At 38.3% G+C, this 19,709-nt stretch overlaps 1 protein-coding gene across 1 annotated transcript in view; it reads right to left on the bottom strand.

Moving 5' to 3' along the window:
• Positions 1 to 18,875, bottom strand: part of ARID2 (AT-rich interaction domain 2) — a 92,583-nt gene extending 73,708 nt beyond the window's left edge. The window contains exons 1-3 of the mRNA XM_059472303.1: positions 18,515 to 18,875; positions 18,261 to 18,354; positions 17,044 to 17,141 (exon numbers count right to left, since the gene is read on the bottom strand). Of these exons, the coding sequence (XP_059328286.1) occupies positions 17,044 to 17,141; positions 18,261 to 18,354; positions 18,515 to 18,606 (284 nt within the window). The 5' untranslated portion in view covers positions 18,607 to 18,875. The remainder of the gene's footprint in view (positions 1 to 17,043; positions 17,142 to 18,260; positions 18,355 to 18,514) is intronic.
• Positions 18,876 to 19,709: the final 834 nt, after the last annotated feature.

The raw sequence follows: 19,709 nt of genomic DNA, 5'->3' as shown, positions 1-19,709 counted from the left end.
TTCATTATCACACCCAGAGAACATTGCCAATTTTAAAATCTATAGGAAGGAGCATTCACCTATTCAAGGCAAAAGGCAAACACATTACACCAGTCTTTAAATGACAGGTAAAAAGCACTACATAGTAGCTTAATTGCAATCCCTCCCTATTCTTCCACATAAGTGCTACGCAGATATCATCAGCCTTATATTGACTATAAAATTTGATACTTCTACTGTCCTTACAGTGTCTGATTAAAAAGTAAATGTACTTAAGTCTCTTTGCTACTTCTGAAAGAGGACAACCGATTCCTGTGTTCATGAGCAAAACAGACTATTAAAACCAGCCCAACAGTGAGCCACCCTAATTACAGGTGAAGTAACTTAATTATTTTTGAGGTCACATTGTAAGGTAAAGCCTAAAAGTTATTGATCTTAATATTGCAGTAAATTACTCATTTTTAGAACAGTAAAAGGAAAGTAGATTTGCTTGCCTTTTTGTATCTTGTGACAGTCCTGCTTATTCCACTGCTGAACTAAGGGACTGCATATGTGAAGACCAGTACCTCTACGGAAAGCTTACTAACAAATAAAAAAAACCCACATAATCCATCTGGCTAAAACATACAGAAAAATGTGTAAGAAAGAGATTGAGGACAAGCTTGTGAAAGGTTAGAGAAAAACAACCTACTAAAATTTGGAGATAACTGTATCATTGATTAAACAGGACACTGGCATTTCAGTTTTAACTACACAAAGATATAACTACTACCATGAAGAAAGGAAGCTCCTAATTATAATCTAAACTTCCAAAGCATATCAACATAATGAGAGAGGAGATATTAAAGCATTGTATTCCAAGCTGAGAAAATGCTCCTTTGTGAGAAAAGTTTCTTGGAAGCTCCCAGGCACAAAGCAGCTTAGTGCCAGCTAGTCCACAGTGAAGTTCTTCAACTGTGAAAGTAGTCTTCCACTGCCACCATTTCCTTTGCAGAACTTTCAAAAAAAACCCTTAACTTAATTGAATTGCTTAGGTATGAAATATTACACCTTCTATACAACTGCAGAATACAGCTCTTGACAATGCGTTTGGAGTCAACAAACATTTATTGTAAGTAACGTTTTATTGAAGTGAAAACAAGCTTGCAACCTTCAGGCTGAGAACTACAGTACAAGAAAATAAACACCCTTTCAACCAAACACTCTTTGTAAGGTGTTCTTACCAAAAAATCTTGTCAATCACAGGGAAAGTCAATTTCACCTACTGCACTGCTATACTGAAAATGAATATGCAATACATTCTGAGATTAATATACATTTGCTCAGGTAAGTGTTGAAGTTCAGGACTCTTTCTCCATCAATAACCTCCCAATTACATGTCACAGAACACACAACTGGAAAAGGAACATAATGTGACTCCACACACTGGCTGCACTTAAAACCTCAATTACTGAAGAAAAGTTGGGTGCTACACAGAATACCCCAAGAGGCAGCCAAGGGCTGAGAAACAGTTTTAAAATTCTAAATCACTAATCTAACATAAGAAAAAAGGGTGGAAGACCAACCACTTGCTCAGTAATTTAAGTGTTACTGACAAGAAGCACACTTTTGTTTTAGACAAAGGTGTAGAGGGAAAATCAGTCCTTCGGACAGATGATCTATTTTCATAATTAGATCAACACTTAGTTCTCTCTCTTTAGTTAGTTTTTTTATGATGGAGTCTGTTTATTTTTTGATTCCTCAATCAACATCCATTCTAACACCTGAACAAGAGAAAAACGCACGACAACTGAGATGTAAGATAAAAAAAGTACAGCCACCATGTCAGTCACATCCAGCAAATAAGTACTGTTATTCATTGGCATGATCCTGCAGCAAACACACTTCCATGGGATCTGCTTCCTCTAAGGGAAGATGTTTTTACCTTGTACAGCACGAGCTGGATTGTTGCCAAGCACTACAGCTGTGGTCTTTGAACTGATCAGCACTTAAAAGAAGACCATAAGAGCAAAATATTACACTTAAAAAGTAAAAAGAATGAACAGAAACTCTGATATATTCTCTGACAAATTCTTTTTTAAAAAATACCATTTGAACTGCTTAAAAGAACCTCAACACACCAAAATAACCAACCAACAAAACAAATCCCAGAAACCTAAGGAACTTGGTTATAAATTAATAAATATAAACCATTACATAAATAATGCTTCAAATATCCTGCTAGATGGCTCCTGGAATTTATCATCTTCTTCTTTGGTATTTCAGTTCCCACAGTGAGTGAGATCTACCTATCAAGGATTTGAGCCTTGGCAGCATTTAACTGAACAGTATTTGTTTTCAAATGCTTCTCTCTTCCCTCTCTGACAAAACGTCCAAAGAGTACTAAGGATTATCCCCTTCCCTGTCCTGGGGTGACTATGGTCTGGTATTGTCTCAAACCAGGACACTGCCCCACTGATAGTACATTACAAAACTTCCCAACAATTCTACATTTTACATTTGATTCCTATTTTGAAACTTAACTGTTTTATATTTTATATTGCTCATAATAATCAACACAACTCTAGTGTAATTATTATTAACTCCCTGCTATTTGGACTCTTTTAACCAAATACCCTCATGCTACTAAAATAATTTTCTTTGATTATGTGCCTTAATTACACAAGAATTTCTCATGGTCAAGGATGATGTTTACAAGCATAATTCATGCTCTTCTGCACTCAACCTACTCCATAAATCTACCCATCTCCCTGCCTGCAATTTTGGCATAATTTTTCTTTGATGAACTCTACTATTTCACTTTCCTACTGTAATCTACTCTTGTCTCCTTGATCACCAGTACATAATACTCTCTCAATTATTATGCTTTTTGCATATAAAATCTCTATACACACAACACTCTACATGACACCTGTGACTACAAAAGCCCTCCTATTTTAGGACTAGTCTCAACAAAATGTTCCTACTCAGCTTTCTTGAAGTACCAGAGAAGTAAGAACCTCTGTCATCATCAGGTACCTCCATTTTAAAAGTCACTAAGATTCTCTGATCTTTCTTTCTCTTCCTCATTTAGTATCTGCATATATACTAGTATGATGCTTTCTGAAAATTTTACTAATTTAATCAATCTCATTAATTTAATCAATTCTCTTTACACTAATGGCAAACCCCTTATTTATCTCAATTTCTAAAAAAAAATTCCAAGGAGACAACAAAATTGTTGAGTTCTTAAAGTTACTTAAGTGACAAGACTTGATCTCCTTCAGTAAAAACTAGTTTAAAAGGTGTGAAGAATATCTATTTGACTAATACATGTCTAAATATGTGGAGTTCTTTCCCTCTATATTCTCTGTGTTGTTCTTCTTCCTTAGTCTTTAATAGCACTTCCCTGCACAAGAGTGGCAGCCTCCAGAAATTTTAAAGGCAGGCAAACAAGGAAACCCTTCCTTTACAGAAGATTAACCACAAGGCCCTATAAATAACTTACAAAACTTAATTAAAAGTAAACAAAGAAATAAACAACAGCAGTAACAAGCAATTCAAGACTAGAATCTGCTAGCTTGTCTCTCTAGCAGCAATGGAACCCTGATGCAGGTCTCCATGAAAGTAGACCTCCACAATTAAAAACACACCAGTCTTCACCAATACCACAACCCTAAAAGCAGAGCTTTTATCACTAGCCATAGCCATATCACTACTGGAGGCCTATGCCAGCAGCACAGCAGCCACTCAAGCAACAGCAGAATTGTCTGCTTGGAAAGGGATACCACAAGCTGCTATTTAAGATAACAGCAATAATTTCTGATGTACATAAGCAAGTAAGAATGATGACCTGTGCTCTTTTTACCCTCCTCTATGCACTGAGGTAGGACAAGGGGTAGAGAAAGGAGATTATGTACTCCTTTTAAACAATGTGTTGCTTTTATTCGCTGGAAACATCAGTGTGGCTGACAACTCAAAACAGAGTGGCAATAAGCACTATTGGAAACACATATTTACATTGTCTTTAGCAGAAAAAATAGCAATTAATAGCTAACCAATCCAATCCCAAAGAAATTCCAATCATAGCAGAATCAAAATCTATGTAGCTGGATGACAGTATCTGTCTAATATAGTAGAAATAGCAGAGTTGCATGTAGTTTGTCTACATCTTTGACTAATTCAGCTGCTCTCTACTAACAATTGTTTTGATCAGAGCAACCGACATTCCATAACTTGGAGTAGTTTTAAACAACAGCCATTTGATATATTTTGCTTAGAGAAGGCTGAGTTTAAAAGCTGTCTTTCCAAATTATGTAAGCCTAATGTCTAGGACAGGAAACAATTTTGTATCACAAATGATCAGGAAATGCCATAAAGAAACAGTACTTTGCACATAAAGAAACAGTACTTTGCACCTACTTCCACCTGTGAGATCCAAACTGGGTGTCTAAACCTTTGTGCTGGTAGGTATAAAAATATTTTTAGAGTTTTGGAATGTTTCCTTCATTGAATCTTTTTCTTTTGTTGAAAATTCACTCTTAACATATATGCAACATTAGAAGTGGGACAGGAAACCTATGCAATCTATCCCAAACTTTAGCTGACCTCCAGATTTGTATATGCTCTCTCTATATACATATGCAATAAAAGGTATTTGCTTCTTATATAATCAATATACAAAATGAAGTATACACAGACATTACTAATTTTCTCAAAGTGACAACAGCATTTGAAAAAAAAATCACCCTGTTCCACAATGGTAACTTTCTTAGCTTTTATAAGTGCAGCAATGCCCATGAAAAACTATTTTCCAAGATGAGACCTTTCTCCCTGCAAGCTATTTAAGGAACAGATAAAATCCTTTATTTGATTATATGCAATTTTATGCTTTTATGGTATTTTAATATAAGGATAGAAGTAAGTGTAATTGTGATAATGGTAGATTTTTTTAAACCAAAATGAAAAAGGTAAATTCAGTGTTAATGAAAAAATATAAACTAACAGAAGAGAAATAAGTTCTGCACGTGCAGCCCTGGTAATGTAAGCAAAGAGGCAGAAGAACCACTCTAAGGTTTATACCAGTAAATCAGAACCTCACTGGAGGAAAGCTGATGGGGCAACTCAGTACTTCAGAAATGACAGTCTTCACTCACTCATCTGGGAAACAAGTCAATTAATATCCAGTGAACAATTTAAATGAGGGAGTTGGCTATTAAAAAGTAACTTACCAGCATTTGATTACATAACCCCTCCTTTTCCTTCTACAGTGTCTACCTCATCTGCCCTTCCAAACAGTGTTCTCTCCAAAATTCCCATTCCTGTCTTTTGACCCAGTGCATGAATGCACCCACCTCACTCAACACTGGTATTTCTTCCATCTGCCATTCAACCCCCTATGCACAGAAGGTCTCTTCTCCTGCTCTCATTAAAATACCTCCAAACAGCTTGTCTTTCCTCTCTCTTGGCCTACAGGCGACCGAGAGGCAGCAGTGTTTATGTGGCCCAGCTGGCAGCAGAGTTGGCATGTGCCTCCAGCTGGGCTCCTGACTGTTCAGAGTACAAGTGTCTCCTAGCAGGCCAGTACCTGTGCACCTTACATCCTCCCAGCCACACATCTGCCTAGCTGCCTGCCTGCTCAGGAGAGGGGCATCTCTGCAATGGGCAGCTGCTAAGTCAAGAAACACACAAAGTCTCTGAAGCCACAAACCATAGCACACACATAACATCTGAGCCAAAAAAAGCCTTGAGGAAAAAGACAAGAGGGTCACTTCCCCCTAGTGGCTTTCTACAGTAGAATCTTGTATTAGGGACCTTTGAAAGACTCATCCAGTAAGGCAAACAGGTCCACAATCCCACATATTTATACTGTTACTGTATGTTATAAGATATGTGAACAATGATATTTATCTCATGTCCATTACACTTTAACCTTCCACCATTATTTCCACAATAAAAAAAAATGTTTTAGTCATACTTATTTTGATACTGTGGATACAGGAAATCAGCAATACTAGGGATTGCATTATACCAGCGAAAACAATACAAATAAGTAAACTCTTGGTAAGTTTCTGAAAACAAGAAATAATGGAAATAGCTCTTTGTTTTTCTTGCTTAAGGTATGCAGCTCACTTTCGCCACCAAGGAAAACAAGCTTCTCTTAGCTTACACATATAAAGAACAAAACCTGTAACTTTCATAAACCCTTTAAAATGGTAACAACTGCCAAAGTTGCAACTTTTGCATGGATGGAAAGACCTCCTGAAAACAACTAATAAACAGTCTTTACACCAATTTCAGTATCCTAAGTTTTGAACGCATCTTTATTGACTTCACTGGTTTACTTCACACCCTTGCTAAGGCAGCACATTCTGTGTTAATACACATGGTCCAGATGTTACACACCTGACCTTTACAAGTGCACTGCAGGGCTGACACAGGATGCCACCAATTTCAGCCAAAGCCCAAAGAGGCAGGAATTCTACCTAAGTAAATCTAGATGCAATTCAACATCACCACAAAGCTAGTAAAATATTTTTGCTTTCTAACAGGCACATGAATTTATGGCACACAAATAGCCATACAGAAAAGTATCAGTATGCCTAGGAAAGCTGGGTGTTTGTTTAGTGTTATGTGCAGAACAATATGTAATTTTTAAGTCCCCTTTTGCTTTGATCTTAAGAAGCACTCTCTTCTACAGCTGGACTAATCCTACTTACAAGACAATTAAACTGCTTATTAGGAGAAGAAAAACTACTAGAGAAAAATGAGAATTGTATACTGGCAATATAAAAATCTAAGTAGAAAAAGCCATTGTATTTATCTACCACAAAACCTACCTTTCTAGGAACTACATTTCAGTAACAACAGCATATTGACAACAGGACATATTAATGAAACAACACTAAACATTATTAAATCATTGGCACCAAATGTTATATTTTGATTTTCTAATCTTTTACCTTTTTACTATGACACCATATGCTTTGACTAACATAACACCTTTCTTCTAATTAATAACTTCATGTTACATAAACAGAGAAGGACATGGCGTTAAACAGGGTAACAAGTTCAGCAAAGTTGGAAAAAAATACAATAATCTGAAGCATTTTTGGGGAAAAAAAATCCAAAACCCCCACTTACTAGAAGTGTTCCAAACTGTATGGCAGTTAGGGCCCGGTATACTCTTCAAATCCAACTACACGCAGTATTTCACTACAGGGGTCAGCCTTTGCACATACCTCTGCTCAGAAACAATATTTCCACTTTAAAAAAAAAAATAAAAATCAAATTTCTATGCCTTAGAATTACAAAAATGACCTTGGAAGAACAAGCAAAATGTCCCCAATGCTGCAATGCCTGACTAGGTCCCGCAGAGTACCTGAAACACATTTTTTAGGTGTGTGAAATACCCTTTATACATTCATCTGGATCCTGTGAATGCAGCATGCCCACAGCTGCAGAATTTGTTTTTCAGGTACCACAGAATCTATTACTGTTTTGCTGTAAAATTCAGTATTTTACTGTTGCTAGGCACCTGACATTTAGTGCTTTGTCCTCTTGCCCTTTTACTTGCATACATCCTTTTTTTCCTTCAATTTTCTTACAATTAGAAATTCATTTGATTACAGTAAATATCCCATGTGGAGTCAATGGGTACAGACATCAAGGGGACAAGGAACAGAGAATGAATTATGGCCTGTAGTCAAAAGATTGAGAAGATCATGATTAGAAGAGAATGAGAGACAGAAAGACAGAGCTACATGGTCCAGATGGGTAACACCATGGAAGGCAAGAGTGGAGAACTGATGCCCAGAAAGCAAACTCAAAACCTCTTTAGAAATAACTAACATTAAGATTAATCAATTACCACATTGAATGATGAGTCAAAATGATGTGTACCTTGATACAACAAATTAATACTGCCATGAAATTTATTTCCATTTCTCACTGAGAGCACAAGGCTCTACTGTAAAGAATATTCTCTAGAAACACAGTTACAGTTGCACATTCATACTTATATGAGGCAATTCCTGATTTTTTTCAGGTATTTACTGTATAACTGTAGCATTATACGAACATGTACTGGTAGAAATTTTAATTTTCCTGGGGTTTCACAAATGGTATTGGGGTGTGAAAAGCAGCCAAGAAACAGCTCCAAAATCTACAACATTTCAAAGCTATACTATCACCCTAAAATTACAGAGGACATCTGCGAACTCTGTAACTGTTTACCTGGCCAGTGCCTGGATTCTTCATCATTTCATGGAGATCACTAGAAAATGGACACTCCTGGCCAAAGTAATCAGATAAAGAACTATTCCTAATAGTATTTCCACAAGTTTTCTTCTAATATATAGATTTGAAGAGCAAACAAACTCATATACATAGTTCTGCACCTATCCTACACCATAATAATTATTAATATACTCAAAGATTTACCTCCAGAGTAAACTATTTTCATTTAGCTTAATTGAGCCCCTGGGATGTACCCCGAACGGAAAGTTCCCCCAGTACATTATGTTCCAGTAAGACAGGTTGTTATTGCACTTCAGAGAAATAGACCAGAGCTACTCAAAGTAAGTCACAGGATTTGGTGATCTACGGACCTGAGAATCCCTGCACATGGTTTATCATGGAAGCATGGCAACCTCTGCACTGGGAGGCAGAGGCCAGCCAGCAGACATCACAGCACATAACAGTGAAGAAACACATGCAGCCAAAAGTGTGGGCCATCTAAACCTCAGCAGCCATGTCAAAAGTCCACCAACCTCTGAGAGAAAAGCTCTCTGAAACAGAATGACTGCCTTACAAGATTTTTATGTACCTTAAGCAGATATGAATTGATAAGTAACACTGTAAATTATTCTGAGAGACTAATAATCTCAACTGTTGCTCCTCCCACACCAAGAGAAAATAGTATGAAGACAGTTCACTCTTACAGACAAACATGCTCCAGTGCATCACTCAACAAAACTACACTCTATTACAACTCTATTATGTGTGATCTCTCTTGCAACATAGCTGCCTTGCTACAATTTATCTGGAGTTAAAATAAATGCATGCACATTCAGTTTAAAGATAGAAAAACAATAAGTGGAGTACTCAGCTTCACTACCTTACTGCTAAAAATGTAATTCAGGTCTGGTTAAGACTTGAACTTGTTGCTCCAAGGAGACTGTATTTGAGATGTGATACCTAGCTCACTAATCTAGTACTTCAGGCAAAGCCTAAGCTCACTATTCTGGGTACCATCTTGCTGTTTTATTATCCTCCCTCAAGATAAGCTTCTTTCTTTCCACCGTTTCAATATTTCTCTGCTTAGGTATCCCAAGTTTATTTATTCCCTAAGGAATAAAGATTGTTCTTCCTCTCATCTGTGCTGTATTTTCTGCCTCTCAACACTGTAGAGGGCAAATAACCTTATGAATAGTTTTACTTTCCTTATATATTCCTAATTTATATTCATTTTCAAATATTTAAGATATGAGATAGAAGCATGAAGAGACACAAACCTGCATTAAAGAGCTTAAAGTCTCACACTTCTCTTTGAGATAGGTAAACAAACATCAGTATGGCCACTTTCTAAATATGAATAAAAAGACTGTAAATGATTTAACTAAGGCCACAGAATCAATATGTATCAGAGTGGTAACCAGAAACAAGACCACGTGAGGGGATCTCTGGCCTATACCCAATCTCCTCTGTGAACTGCGTTGACCTGTAATAATGTGGACTGATACTACAGTAACTCCAAGCAGCCCCATTTAAGCTGTAAAACACCACTACAACACTCAGAAGAAGCATTTTAAAACAAAACACAGCAAAATAAAACATGAACAGCTCATTCTCATGATCTTACATATTTAGTTCTCAGTTCTCCAATTGACAGAACATAACATTAGCACTGTTTGAAACATAAAATGGGATTTCTCAGCTACTGATTAAGAGGAATTTTAAAAGACAGTAACAGTAGCCTCTTTTTATGGATAGTTTAACTAAGGATCAAAATGAAGACATTTTCCTGTCAGAATTAGATTCTATAAAACAATTATTAACAGGATTAAAACTAAATTCTATAAAAACAATTATTAAAAATTAAAACTGGACTATTATAAAAATAATTGGCTGTAATGTATTTGGGTTTCATCTTATTTCGCATACACTCTCAAAGTAAAAATCTGAACCTCTGTGTACCTCTGGTACCTCACCTGTAAAAACTAACAAATCATATTTCTCTATTTCACTACTGGGGAAAGGGTTAAAAAAGAAAAGAAAAAAAGGAGTATGAAAGTCTTATCTATTGAGATTTAACTGCAAATAAGCAAGGTAATTAAAGGCTGCTAGCTCCAGAATAAAATTAAACAAACAAAAAACCAACCAAAACCAAACCAAACAACTTCGCTTAGCCCAGGCTTATTCCATTTAACAAGGAAAGAAGTAATACCCTTGCATTCCATATGCATTCTTGATCATATTGTAATTAGCTTAGCATGCATTCATTCAAACCTAAGACATTACAACAGATAGCAATAATTTTAAGGCACAAATTCATTGAAATACTGTTTTGGTTTAAGAATAGAAAATGGTCTTAAATAATTAACTTTCCACTAATTCTTAGAAGATTAAGTAGGTGCTTGAAGTTATCACATTTACTACAGTGTTGCCAGAAACTTTGCTCTTTGTAGATTATTAGTTCTGATAGCTGCCCATATAAGCTTTCACGTTAAACAATCAGAATTCTGAATTAAAAGTGAAGAACAACATTCACCCCCTCCCCAAATAAACTAGTGAACTTCAGCATAACAGCAGCAACTTGGGTGGTTTCTACAAAAAGCTTGCAGAAAATAATCAGGAAAATATGTTTATATGTTTATGTTCATCGCACTAACTTCTCACTACATCTATCAGCAGTAAAAAGGAGTTTACCCTCTGAAGAAAAAGCTGAGAAACTTTGATAGAGGCCAAACTCATCTGCACAGTAAACTGGTATCACAATGTCATTCTAATAAAGGGCAATTTTAAGGTAGCTATATCCCCTTTCACTTGCTGCTTGCTCCCTTCAGAGGAGTCCTAATGGAAATGTTGTACAGTAAAACTTCTGTTTTCCTTTGAGCAAACTCCCAGCAACCGTGACAAGACACATCCACCCAAATAAGTAACTTCTACTGAGAGACATTCTGAGATTTTAGCAACAACATATTTAATTTCCCTAAATAAAGCTTTATTTCATGAGCACTAACCGGTCTTGATTGTATGTTGGCTATATGATTCAGTACAACTAAAACAAAATTCCCCCTTCAACTATGTAAAATATTCACTTCAGACTTTAAAAGAAAGGCCTTAGACACCTGACTGAAACATGCATTACAATTTTTGTTTTGAGGAAGGAAAAGCAAATTTTAAGAAGAAATCATAAAAATGTCATCCATGTATTTGTTTCCTGTCTTGCCAGTGACTGCAGGATTTGGGACAAAATTAAGTGCAAAAGATTCCACAAGATCAAGTCCATAGGTATGCAAGATGAAAGTCTTCATTATGGCATTATTCAAGGATGGACAAAACCTGTAAGGTCAGCTGGCCTCTATGCCATTCCTGGCTCATTACCTGTTGCACATGTCTGGGTGTCCTGGCCAGTGCCTGGTGTGGGGGTTCCCCTGTACTCTGCCGGACACACTATTCATACCAGAAGGGATTCAGGTATATCTTGGGGGGTTTTGTGCTGCTCACTGCTCTGAATTGTCTCCTTCAGTTTTATCTCAGCTTACACATCAAAACAACCTCTTACTTTATTTAAAATTACCTCCCTTTTAACTGTTTAGACCCTTCAAAATGCTTGGAAGATATAATTTCCCCTTCTCACACAAACTGGTAATTGAGCCAAGCAAAACATATTTATCTTTTTTTTTTTATAATCAATTAGTCCTTTCAGCTTTCTTAACATTTTGCTGCTCTTCTCTGAGTTTCTGCTAAGCTACCCCACCTGTTGCAAAGGCTCTGAAGTAAAACAGTACTCTAAACACAGTCCCATAATCTTGTACAAAAATCCCTCTCCCACTTGTCTAATGTTTGCTCAATGCCACTGTGGATGCAACCTAAACTTGTTCTAAATTTTACAAAGTCTATATATCATATTTCAAATTGGGGGCTGTCCTTCCTGTCAGAAGCATGCACAAATCCCTTTCATATGAAAGGGAGTTGGGTTCACACAACTGACAGGATTATCAGGCCCATGGTATCACTCCTATCCCTTTTTCAGCAATACTGCTTTCCAGGTTATTCCCTCACAATGAATACCTGTTTTGGATTACGAGCCCTCAATTGTTTTAGCTTGCATTTTTCAAACTACATCTCGTATGTACTTTCCAACAATGTGCCTAATTTCTTTAGATTACCTTTTCTTTTCTGCCCTGTCTTGTGCTTAACTCTTCTATCATTGCCTGCTAATGCTGCAAGTGTAGTATTCAACCTCTCATAAAGTTAAGGAAAGCAGACACTAAATACACCTAAAATGGCTAAACTTGTATTACTACATGCATATGTAAGCACTGATGATACTCTTTTAGCACCTAAAACTGCTGTGACTCACTACATCTATTCTTTATACTTTGTTCTATTTTTGTTTATGGTCTTCATCCAATTTTTCATAAAGATGACTATCCATATACATAAATAATTTCTTAACAAGAGATTTTTGAGATGCATTTGAATTTCAGAAAATATTTAAAATATTACTACAGCTACAACTCTCTATTCATTTACTGGGGCCTTGAATCTGCAATCAGATCTGGCAAACAAGCCAATCCTGTACTTCTCCATACTCACTGAACTGTGTGCAGATGCTGTTGCAGTATCAGATCCTAATTTTAAACACTAAGTAAGAATAACAAAAAAACCTCTCCTAAAGTAATTTTTGCTTAGAAAATTCCAGGCTTCTCATTATTGTTTTTCTGATTTTTCTGCCATTATATTACCAAGAATCCCTTTTATCTAGTTCTTAAGCTCATGCTTTTTTTTTCTTTCCCCCTTTATTTTATTTTTCAAAAAATCAGTACTATTGTTTAATTTCTTAGAGGCATACTGAAGATCAAATGACTTATAAATATATCTTCAGATCTTTCAAGAACCCCCTCTATTTGTCATCAATAACTACTTCATATGGTTCTGATTGTTAACTGCTCACTGTTTTTTCATCTTACTATATATGGAATTTCAGGAAATTCAGCATAATAGCTTGTCTTAATAACAACTTTATGCAACTTCTCATTTATGAACTGACCACTTTCCTCTCTATTTGACTTCCCCTTACTTCCCCAATATTTACAACAGCAAATTTTTATTCACCTTGAACTATTATTAGCAAATTACTACTGCCTTTGCCCAAAGCATACAATATGCATGTGCTGTCCACCTTTCAGGAATTCTCCACAGAACTAAGACAAACTTATTTTACCTTACAACTAGTCCTTTCATACCATTTATCTTAATGTAGATAAATAACTTTGAAAAGCAACTGATTTTCAGTTCAGTTAGGCATACTTCATTCACACATTTAAGCTTACAAGGTCTCTCACTCCCCCAAAATAGATGAAGATCCACAACAGAAATAAATGTATCACTTGCACTCACACGAAAACCAACAGAACCTTATACCAACACATGAGGTCACATCAGCCCAATTCTTTGTAGGACTGTAATGCAATCTACTAATAAGATAAAAAACAGGCTATATTCCATGCTAGCTTTCTTTTTACCAACTGGGGGTTTACCAACAACAACATAAATGTATTCCACATTACTGATATTTACATGTATTACCCCATACTAAAATATTTTCATTAACATTATGAAATAATTTTTCAAGAAGCATTTAGAAAATGCTTTACTAATTCACCTCAATTGAAATGAAACATCCAATCTGCACTACATCCAAGGGAATTACACTCTGTGTTGCTGTAAAGTCTTACAGAACTACATTAACAAGTACAGTCTATCAATGGTTACTGGCACTGTGGCTTTTGACTGCTCACTAAGAACCCCAGTGCATAAATTAGTTCACCTGTCAGACAGCTCAAAGCAACAGAGGGACTAGGTTTGAATGGTTCAGACTTTCCCTATTATAAATTACTTTTTCCAGTGAGAGAAAAGGGAGAAGGGGTAGATAAATAGGTTATCATGTATTCAACTATCATCTATCATAAAACCTATTGGAATTGTATCACAAGTTTAAACAATTCACTTCTTTAATGAAGCCTAACATAGATTCCCAAAGACACACAGCAAAATTCCAGGACAGTCAAGTGAAAAAGTTATTTGAACAAAAATACAAACTTTAAGAACTGCCTCAATAAATACCATAACCCAATGACTGTTTTGCAAAACATTCAGTTTGATCAAGCCTATAAGAGTACTGACCTCACGCAAATAAATCAATTTTTAAATTTGTTTACATAGTAACTTTAAGTAAAAAGAGCAGCATTATTAGTGGCAACACAGTGAAATGAGCAAGTGGTCCATGCAGCTTGAGATTTTATCTCAGTCAAGACATTATGCCAGATGTTCCATAGAAAGAAGCAACTTTCAGCACAAACCATCCCAAATCCAAATCTGCAAACATATTCATGTAGGTGCATGCCACTAAATCCCTCTGAATTCAACAGGGTCTCCATGTGCCACGCAGATCCCTCACTTTACAGCACACATGACATACGATTGGATACAAATTGAAATACAAGCTGATAGGCCTCAATTTGTCTGGCTTTGCTTGGAAAGTCATTGAGCAGTGAGGCCAAGACTACAGTCATACCTGAGGTTCACAAGACACACTTTTTGCTTTCCAAGGGTAATTGCTCAGCACTTCATTCAAATCTAGCCTTGTAAGAAACCCCAGATTATGTTCTTCAACACAGACAAGCTAGACCCTTTTAATCAATTTATCATTACAGCCTTTATTCTTTCCCTAGAACTAAATGCTGCTGCCCCCCTTACACCTTCTAGGTTGTAGCTAAACAGGCATCAACCCAGCAGAGAGACATGTACATACAGTCTTACAACTGCACATGGAAGAAGGTGAACTCAGCTGGGAAACAGTTCCCATCCAACTCAGACCATGTGAGAAGCAACAGTGAGTAAAGCAGCAATTCAGAAAAAACAAAACCAAACAAAAACCAAAATGATCACTAAAAATCAGTCCACCCCAAAACCAACAACCTTGATAGCTTATTTCAGAATGGCTTAATCACAGAGCTTATATAAAAATATTTTTAAAGATTCTTCATTTTAACCATTTATCAACTTTTTTCTTAAATTCAAAATAAACAAAAACTCTTTAAATTATTTGTATGTAATCAGTTATATATGTCTTCAACAACTGTATTTTAAATAATGTCAATACCAGTATGCCAATAATAAAAATAACATTTTTGTATGTCTGACTAATTTAAAAAGTAATATCTTATTAAAAATTAATAGTCATTGGAAGGCTAAATTAACATTGTATTAACTGTCACAGCATATAATGGCTCTCACAATACACATGAAAACAGAAATGACACACAATCTTCTACTGCAAAAAGTTAGGCCATTCAAACACTTAAAAATATGGAAATAGAAATAAAAGGTAAAAACAAAAAAACTATCATTTTTCTAAATATACGTAAAATCTAGTCAACTAACAAATTACATGGTCCAACAGAAAAACTCAAGAAGCAAAAAACCTCTTTCTATGATGTGACAAATCTTCAGCAACACTATTTCAGTACTATGTAGGAGAGGAGGGGTAAAAAAAAAGAGGGAAGGATATCCTAAAGCAAGCTTCCCACTTGATTTCTAGGCCTGCCACCAACTTTAAACTCTACTAGAGCTATTAACAATGGTAGTTTCTTTTCTTAATCTGAATCTTAAAGCAATTGTACGCCATTATCAAAAAAAAACCCAAAATTTCAGTAACTACAAATATCTGGCTAAGGTTTTCCAGACGTCACTGAAACTCAGTAACTGCTCCACTGTGCTATGAACTCTACAGCTTCAAGCTGGAAGTCAATCTAGGACAACCAATAGAAAGTGCACCTGTACAATTACTGCATTTCCTAATTCAGAAGGCCAAACCAGAAACAGATAAAGCTTGTGTGTACTCAGCTCACCAAAACAGAAATTCAAAAGCACATACTTATTTTGTACATACTGCACATCTATATTATCATTAATTGTAATGAAAAAATATTGTATTTATAATTCAGAAACAGAAAACTATATTCCTTAACCAACATACATTTAACTCCATTCTAAATGAAATATAAGTATCCACATATATAGTATCTATAACAACTATATACACAATCATTTAAAAATCTTTTCTACAAAAAAATAATCACCCAAACTTAATAAAAATTAATTTTTTAAAAAGTAATCTAGTAAATTAATAGTACCATACATAGTAATTGAAAACATTCAATATGAGCTCCATGCAACAAGGAAAAATAACCTGTATCACAAAAAAATAATCTGCATCATTTCCAAGAAATGCAACCTTATTTTTAAAGCCTGCAGAAATTTATTGTTTTACAAGTAATAAAATAATTGTTTAGCTCTTTGTATTCTAAAATAGAAGAGAATGATATATGCTGCTAGTAATTGAGAACAATATAATTTGTGCAACAGTCCTGCAGATGCATTTTTATTCGACATCTGACCCCACTAAGCAGTAAACAAATTTACATATATCAACACATTTCAGTGCTCCAAATATTAATCTAAGTTTCTATAACTACAATAATGTGATCTCTTAGTAACAGTCCTTTAGTAGCGTCATTCTAAAACAATCAAAAAAATGGCCTCTGACATATATTGTTTGTGTACTTGGGATCCCTTCAAAGTTTAAGGCTTGCAGATGTAAAATAAAAAACTACAAAACAGAATCACCTTTAACTGATCACTGCACCAGACGAGAAAGGAATTACAAGGGTTTTTTCTGCTTTATTTTATAGCATTTTAAAAGAGTAGGGATATTTTTATTATTGCACACACTGAAAACTAAATATAACCCCGCACTCAAAAATACTACTGCAACAGCTTGATAGCACTCACCGCAAGTAATACTGTTTTAAAGCGAAGGCAGCGTTAGAACAACTTCTGGGAAAGTTAAACTCTTCTACAATTTCTCCCCACTGATTCTTCTCTGATACCTGTCAAAAACAACACACAAGCCGAGATACACAACGTACACGTAAACATGTTGCTGACAGCGAACATCACAAAAAAAAAACAGGCTGCCATGAAGCAAATAGATAAATATATAAAAAGAAACAAACACGAATGTATATGGGATTTAGGATTGTATATTTTACTGACAGTTGCTAGTATTCCCCTTTCGAGAATAATCCTGCTTCTCAGGGTTCTTTTACTGCATTTATTTTTTAACATACACATTATTTTTTCCGGGGGGAACGGCCGGGAGTGGTGGTATTGTTTTGGGGTTTGTTTGTTTTTGTTTTTACTGCCTGGACAATAACCAATCGGGAGTCCCTCTGTCGCCCCCTTTTAAATCCTAACGCGGTCCGTTAAAAACCCAAAGAAGTTTAAAATAATGCAGGGAAGTGCTGGCGGGGGGCGCCCCCTGGGCTGCGGGGCGCGGGGGCGCCGGCCCGGGGGGTCCCCCCAACACAGATCCATAGACACAGAGAGGCCTTTCTTTTGAGGCCTACATTTCTGTCCCCAGCCTTGAAGCCTAAAGATGGCTATTTGATTACACACCGTCTTGGGTGCCCCTTTTGTTATTTTTCCCAGGGAAGGGCTCGGAGGGCAGCGCCCGGCCCCCCCCGGCTGCGAGGATCGTTCCCTAGCCCATGCTCCGTGCCGATTATCGATGTTAAACATGCCCGCTAATTTTGAGTTGCACTAAAACTGCACTCAGACTCTTTCCTCTGTCTCTCCCTCTGCAAGAGAGACGCACAGAGCTGCCACCACAGCCGAAAGAAGCCTGGTCTCGGCGCCCAGCAGCTCCCTGCTCCCCCCTCGCCTTCCCGCGGGAGGGGGGCATGGGCGAGGGGGTCCAGCGGAGGCGGAGGAGGCAGGAGTGGGGTGCGCGCCGTACCCCCGAGTCCCCCTCCATCGCTCCGCCGACAAGGCCGAGCCACCAACCTGCCTATCTGCTCGCTTCCTCCTTCCACCCCCCACCTTCTCTAACCGGCTTTAAATAGGACGGTTCCCGGCCACCTCAGCTCCCCCCGCCACCCCCGGGGGTCAGAGGAGACTTTTGGGAAGAGGTTAGTGGGAGGGAAACCCAAATTAAAACTTCCACTCACCTTCCCAAATCCGCCTAAAGTGGTGACTCTGGTATAGAGAGCGTGAAGATCCAGCTCCTTCCCACCCACCACGGGGATCTTCTTAAAAGGAGACCTGCCAAAGGAGATACATACAAAACACCACAACTTGTCAGCTCTGCCCCCTTTTCTCCCCTCGCTGGGGCTGCCGTGTCCTTCAGGGAAGGGGCTGGAAGTTGGATCTGGTCGATTTAAAAGCCTCCCCCCCTCCCGTTCCATCTCCCCATTTTCCTCACCCTCTGCTGTGGTGAAACTGCCGCAGCTCGTCCAGGAAAGCGAGTCCCTTTCTCCGCTGGTCTGCGTGGTTTTTACCCGTCGAATTTGCCATTTTTGTAATAAAAAAGGTTCTCGTAAAAAAAAAAAATCCAATTAAAAAAAAAAAAACGGCCGACAACAACAACAACAATCCCCGGCTCCTCCTTGTCTTTAAGAGACCCAGGTGCCCGTGCTCGGCCGGGGATCAGCCATGGAGAGGGGCTTGTTTAAAAAAAAGTTTAAAAGGAATAAGGGAGCCCCGAGAGTGTGGTAATTGCGAGTCCTGTCTCCACACAACACACGGGCGAAGAGGCAGGGAGGGAGAGGGGCACCTCTCAGTAATTCCTCCTCCCGCGGCTGCTGCCTCTCTCAGCACCACAAACCCAGCCGATCCAGCCTGCACATGAGACTCAACATGGTGCTGCTGGATCACACAATGAATTGGGTTACTGTTGTGGTGGGGCGGGGGGGGAGCCGGAGTGAGGTATTGACAGTGTGTGTGTGTTACAGCCGCGGCTCCATGCGATCTCCCTCCCTCGCTCGCTCGCTCCCTCGCTCGCTCCCTTACACACACACACTGTACAGCTACGGCGGCGGCGGCGGTGGCGGCGGCAGCGGGATTCACTTCTCTTCTCGCTCAGACAAAAAGATCTGAGGCCGCCGTGCTTCTGCCTGGACGAGAGCGCGACACAGCGGGCCCCGGAGGCCGGTTCCGGTACTGCAGGAGGCAGCTCCAAAGGCAAAAGCCAGCACAGCCCCAGCAAGCAGTTCCTGGCGGGGAACAATAGGCTCCTCTCGCCGCTAAGGGCTCATCTGCAATGTGCCGCAAACTTCACACAAAGCCGGGCGGAAAGAGGCGAGGGAGAGGGAGAAGAGGGAGGAAAAAAACGGCTACTACCGGCTGTTCCGGGGCGCGGGGCCGGTGCGGGGCCCTCCCGTGCCAGGCTCGCGCCGACCGGCCTCTCTCCGCTGGCTGCCGGCGGGGGGGGGTGGGGGGGGCGGGGGGGCGGGAAAGGTGGATTTGGAAAGCGGGGACGAATTTTTTAATTGGACTAAACCCAACGCCCTGAGTTCAAGGGGAGAGAAAACAACAACCGAAGGGGGCACTGGTGGGATGTGGACTTTCGGAAAACTTTCCGAGTCCCCCGGGCCGAGGTGTTTCCAAGGGCAGGAAGT

This window comes from Ammospiza nelsoni, chromosome 5 (genome assembly GCF_027579445.1).
Source record: "Ammospiza nelsoni isolate bAmmNel1 chromosome 5, bAmmNel1.pri, whole genome shotgun sequence".
Classification (NCBI taxonomy): domain Eukaryota; kingdom Metazoa; phylum Chordata; class Aves; order Passeriformes; family Passerellidae; genus Ammospiza; species Ammospiza nelsoni.
The sequence above is the reverse complement of the archived record's forward strand: the minus strand, read 5'-3'. Positions and strand labels throughout refer to the sequence as shown.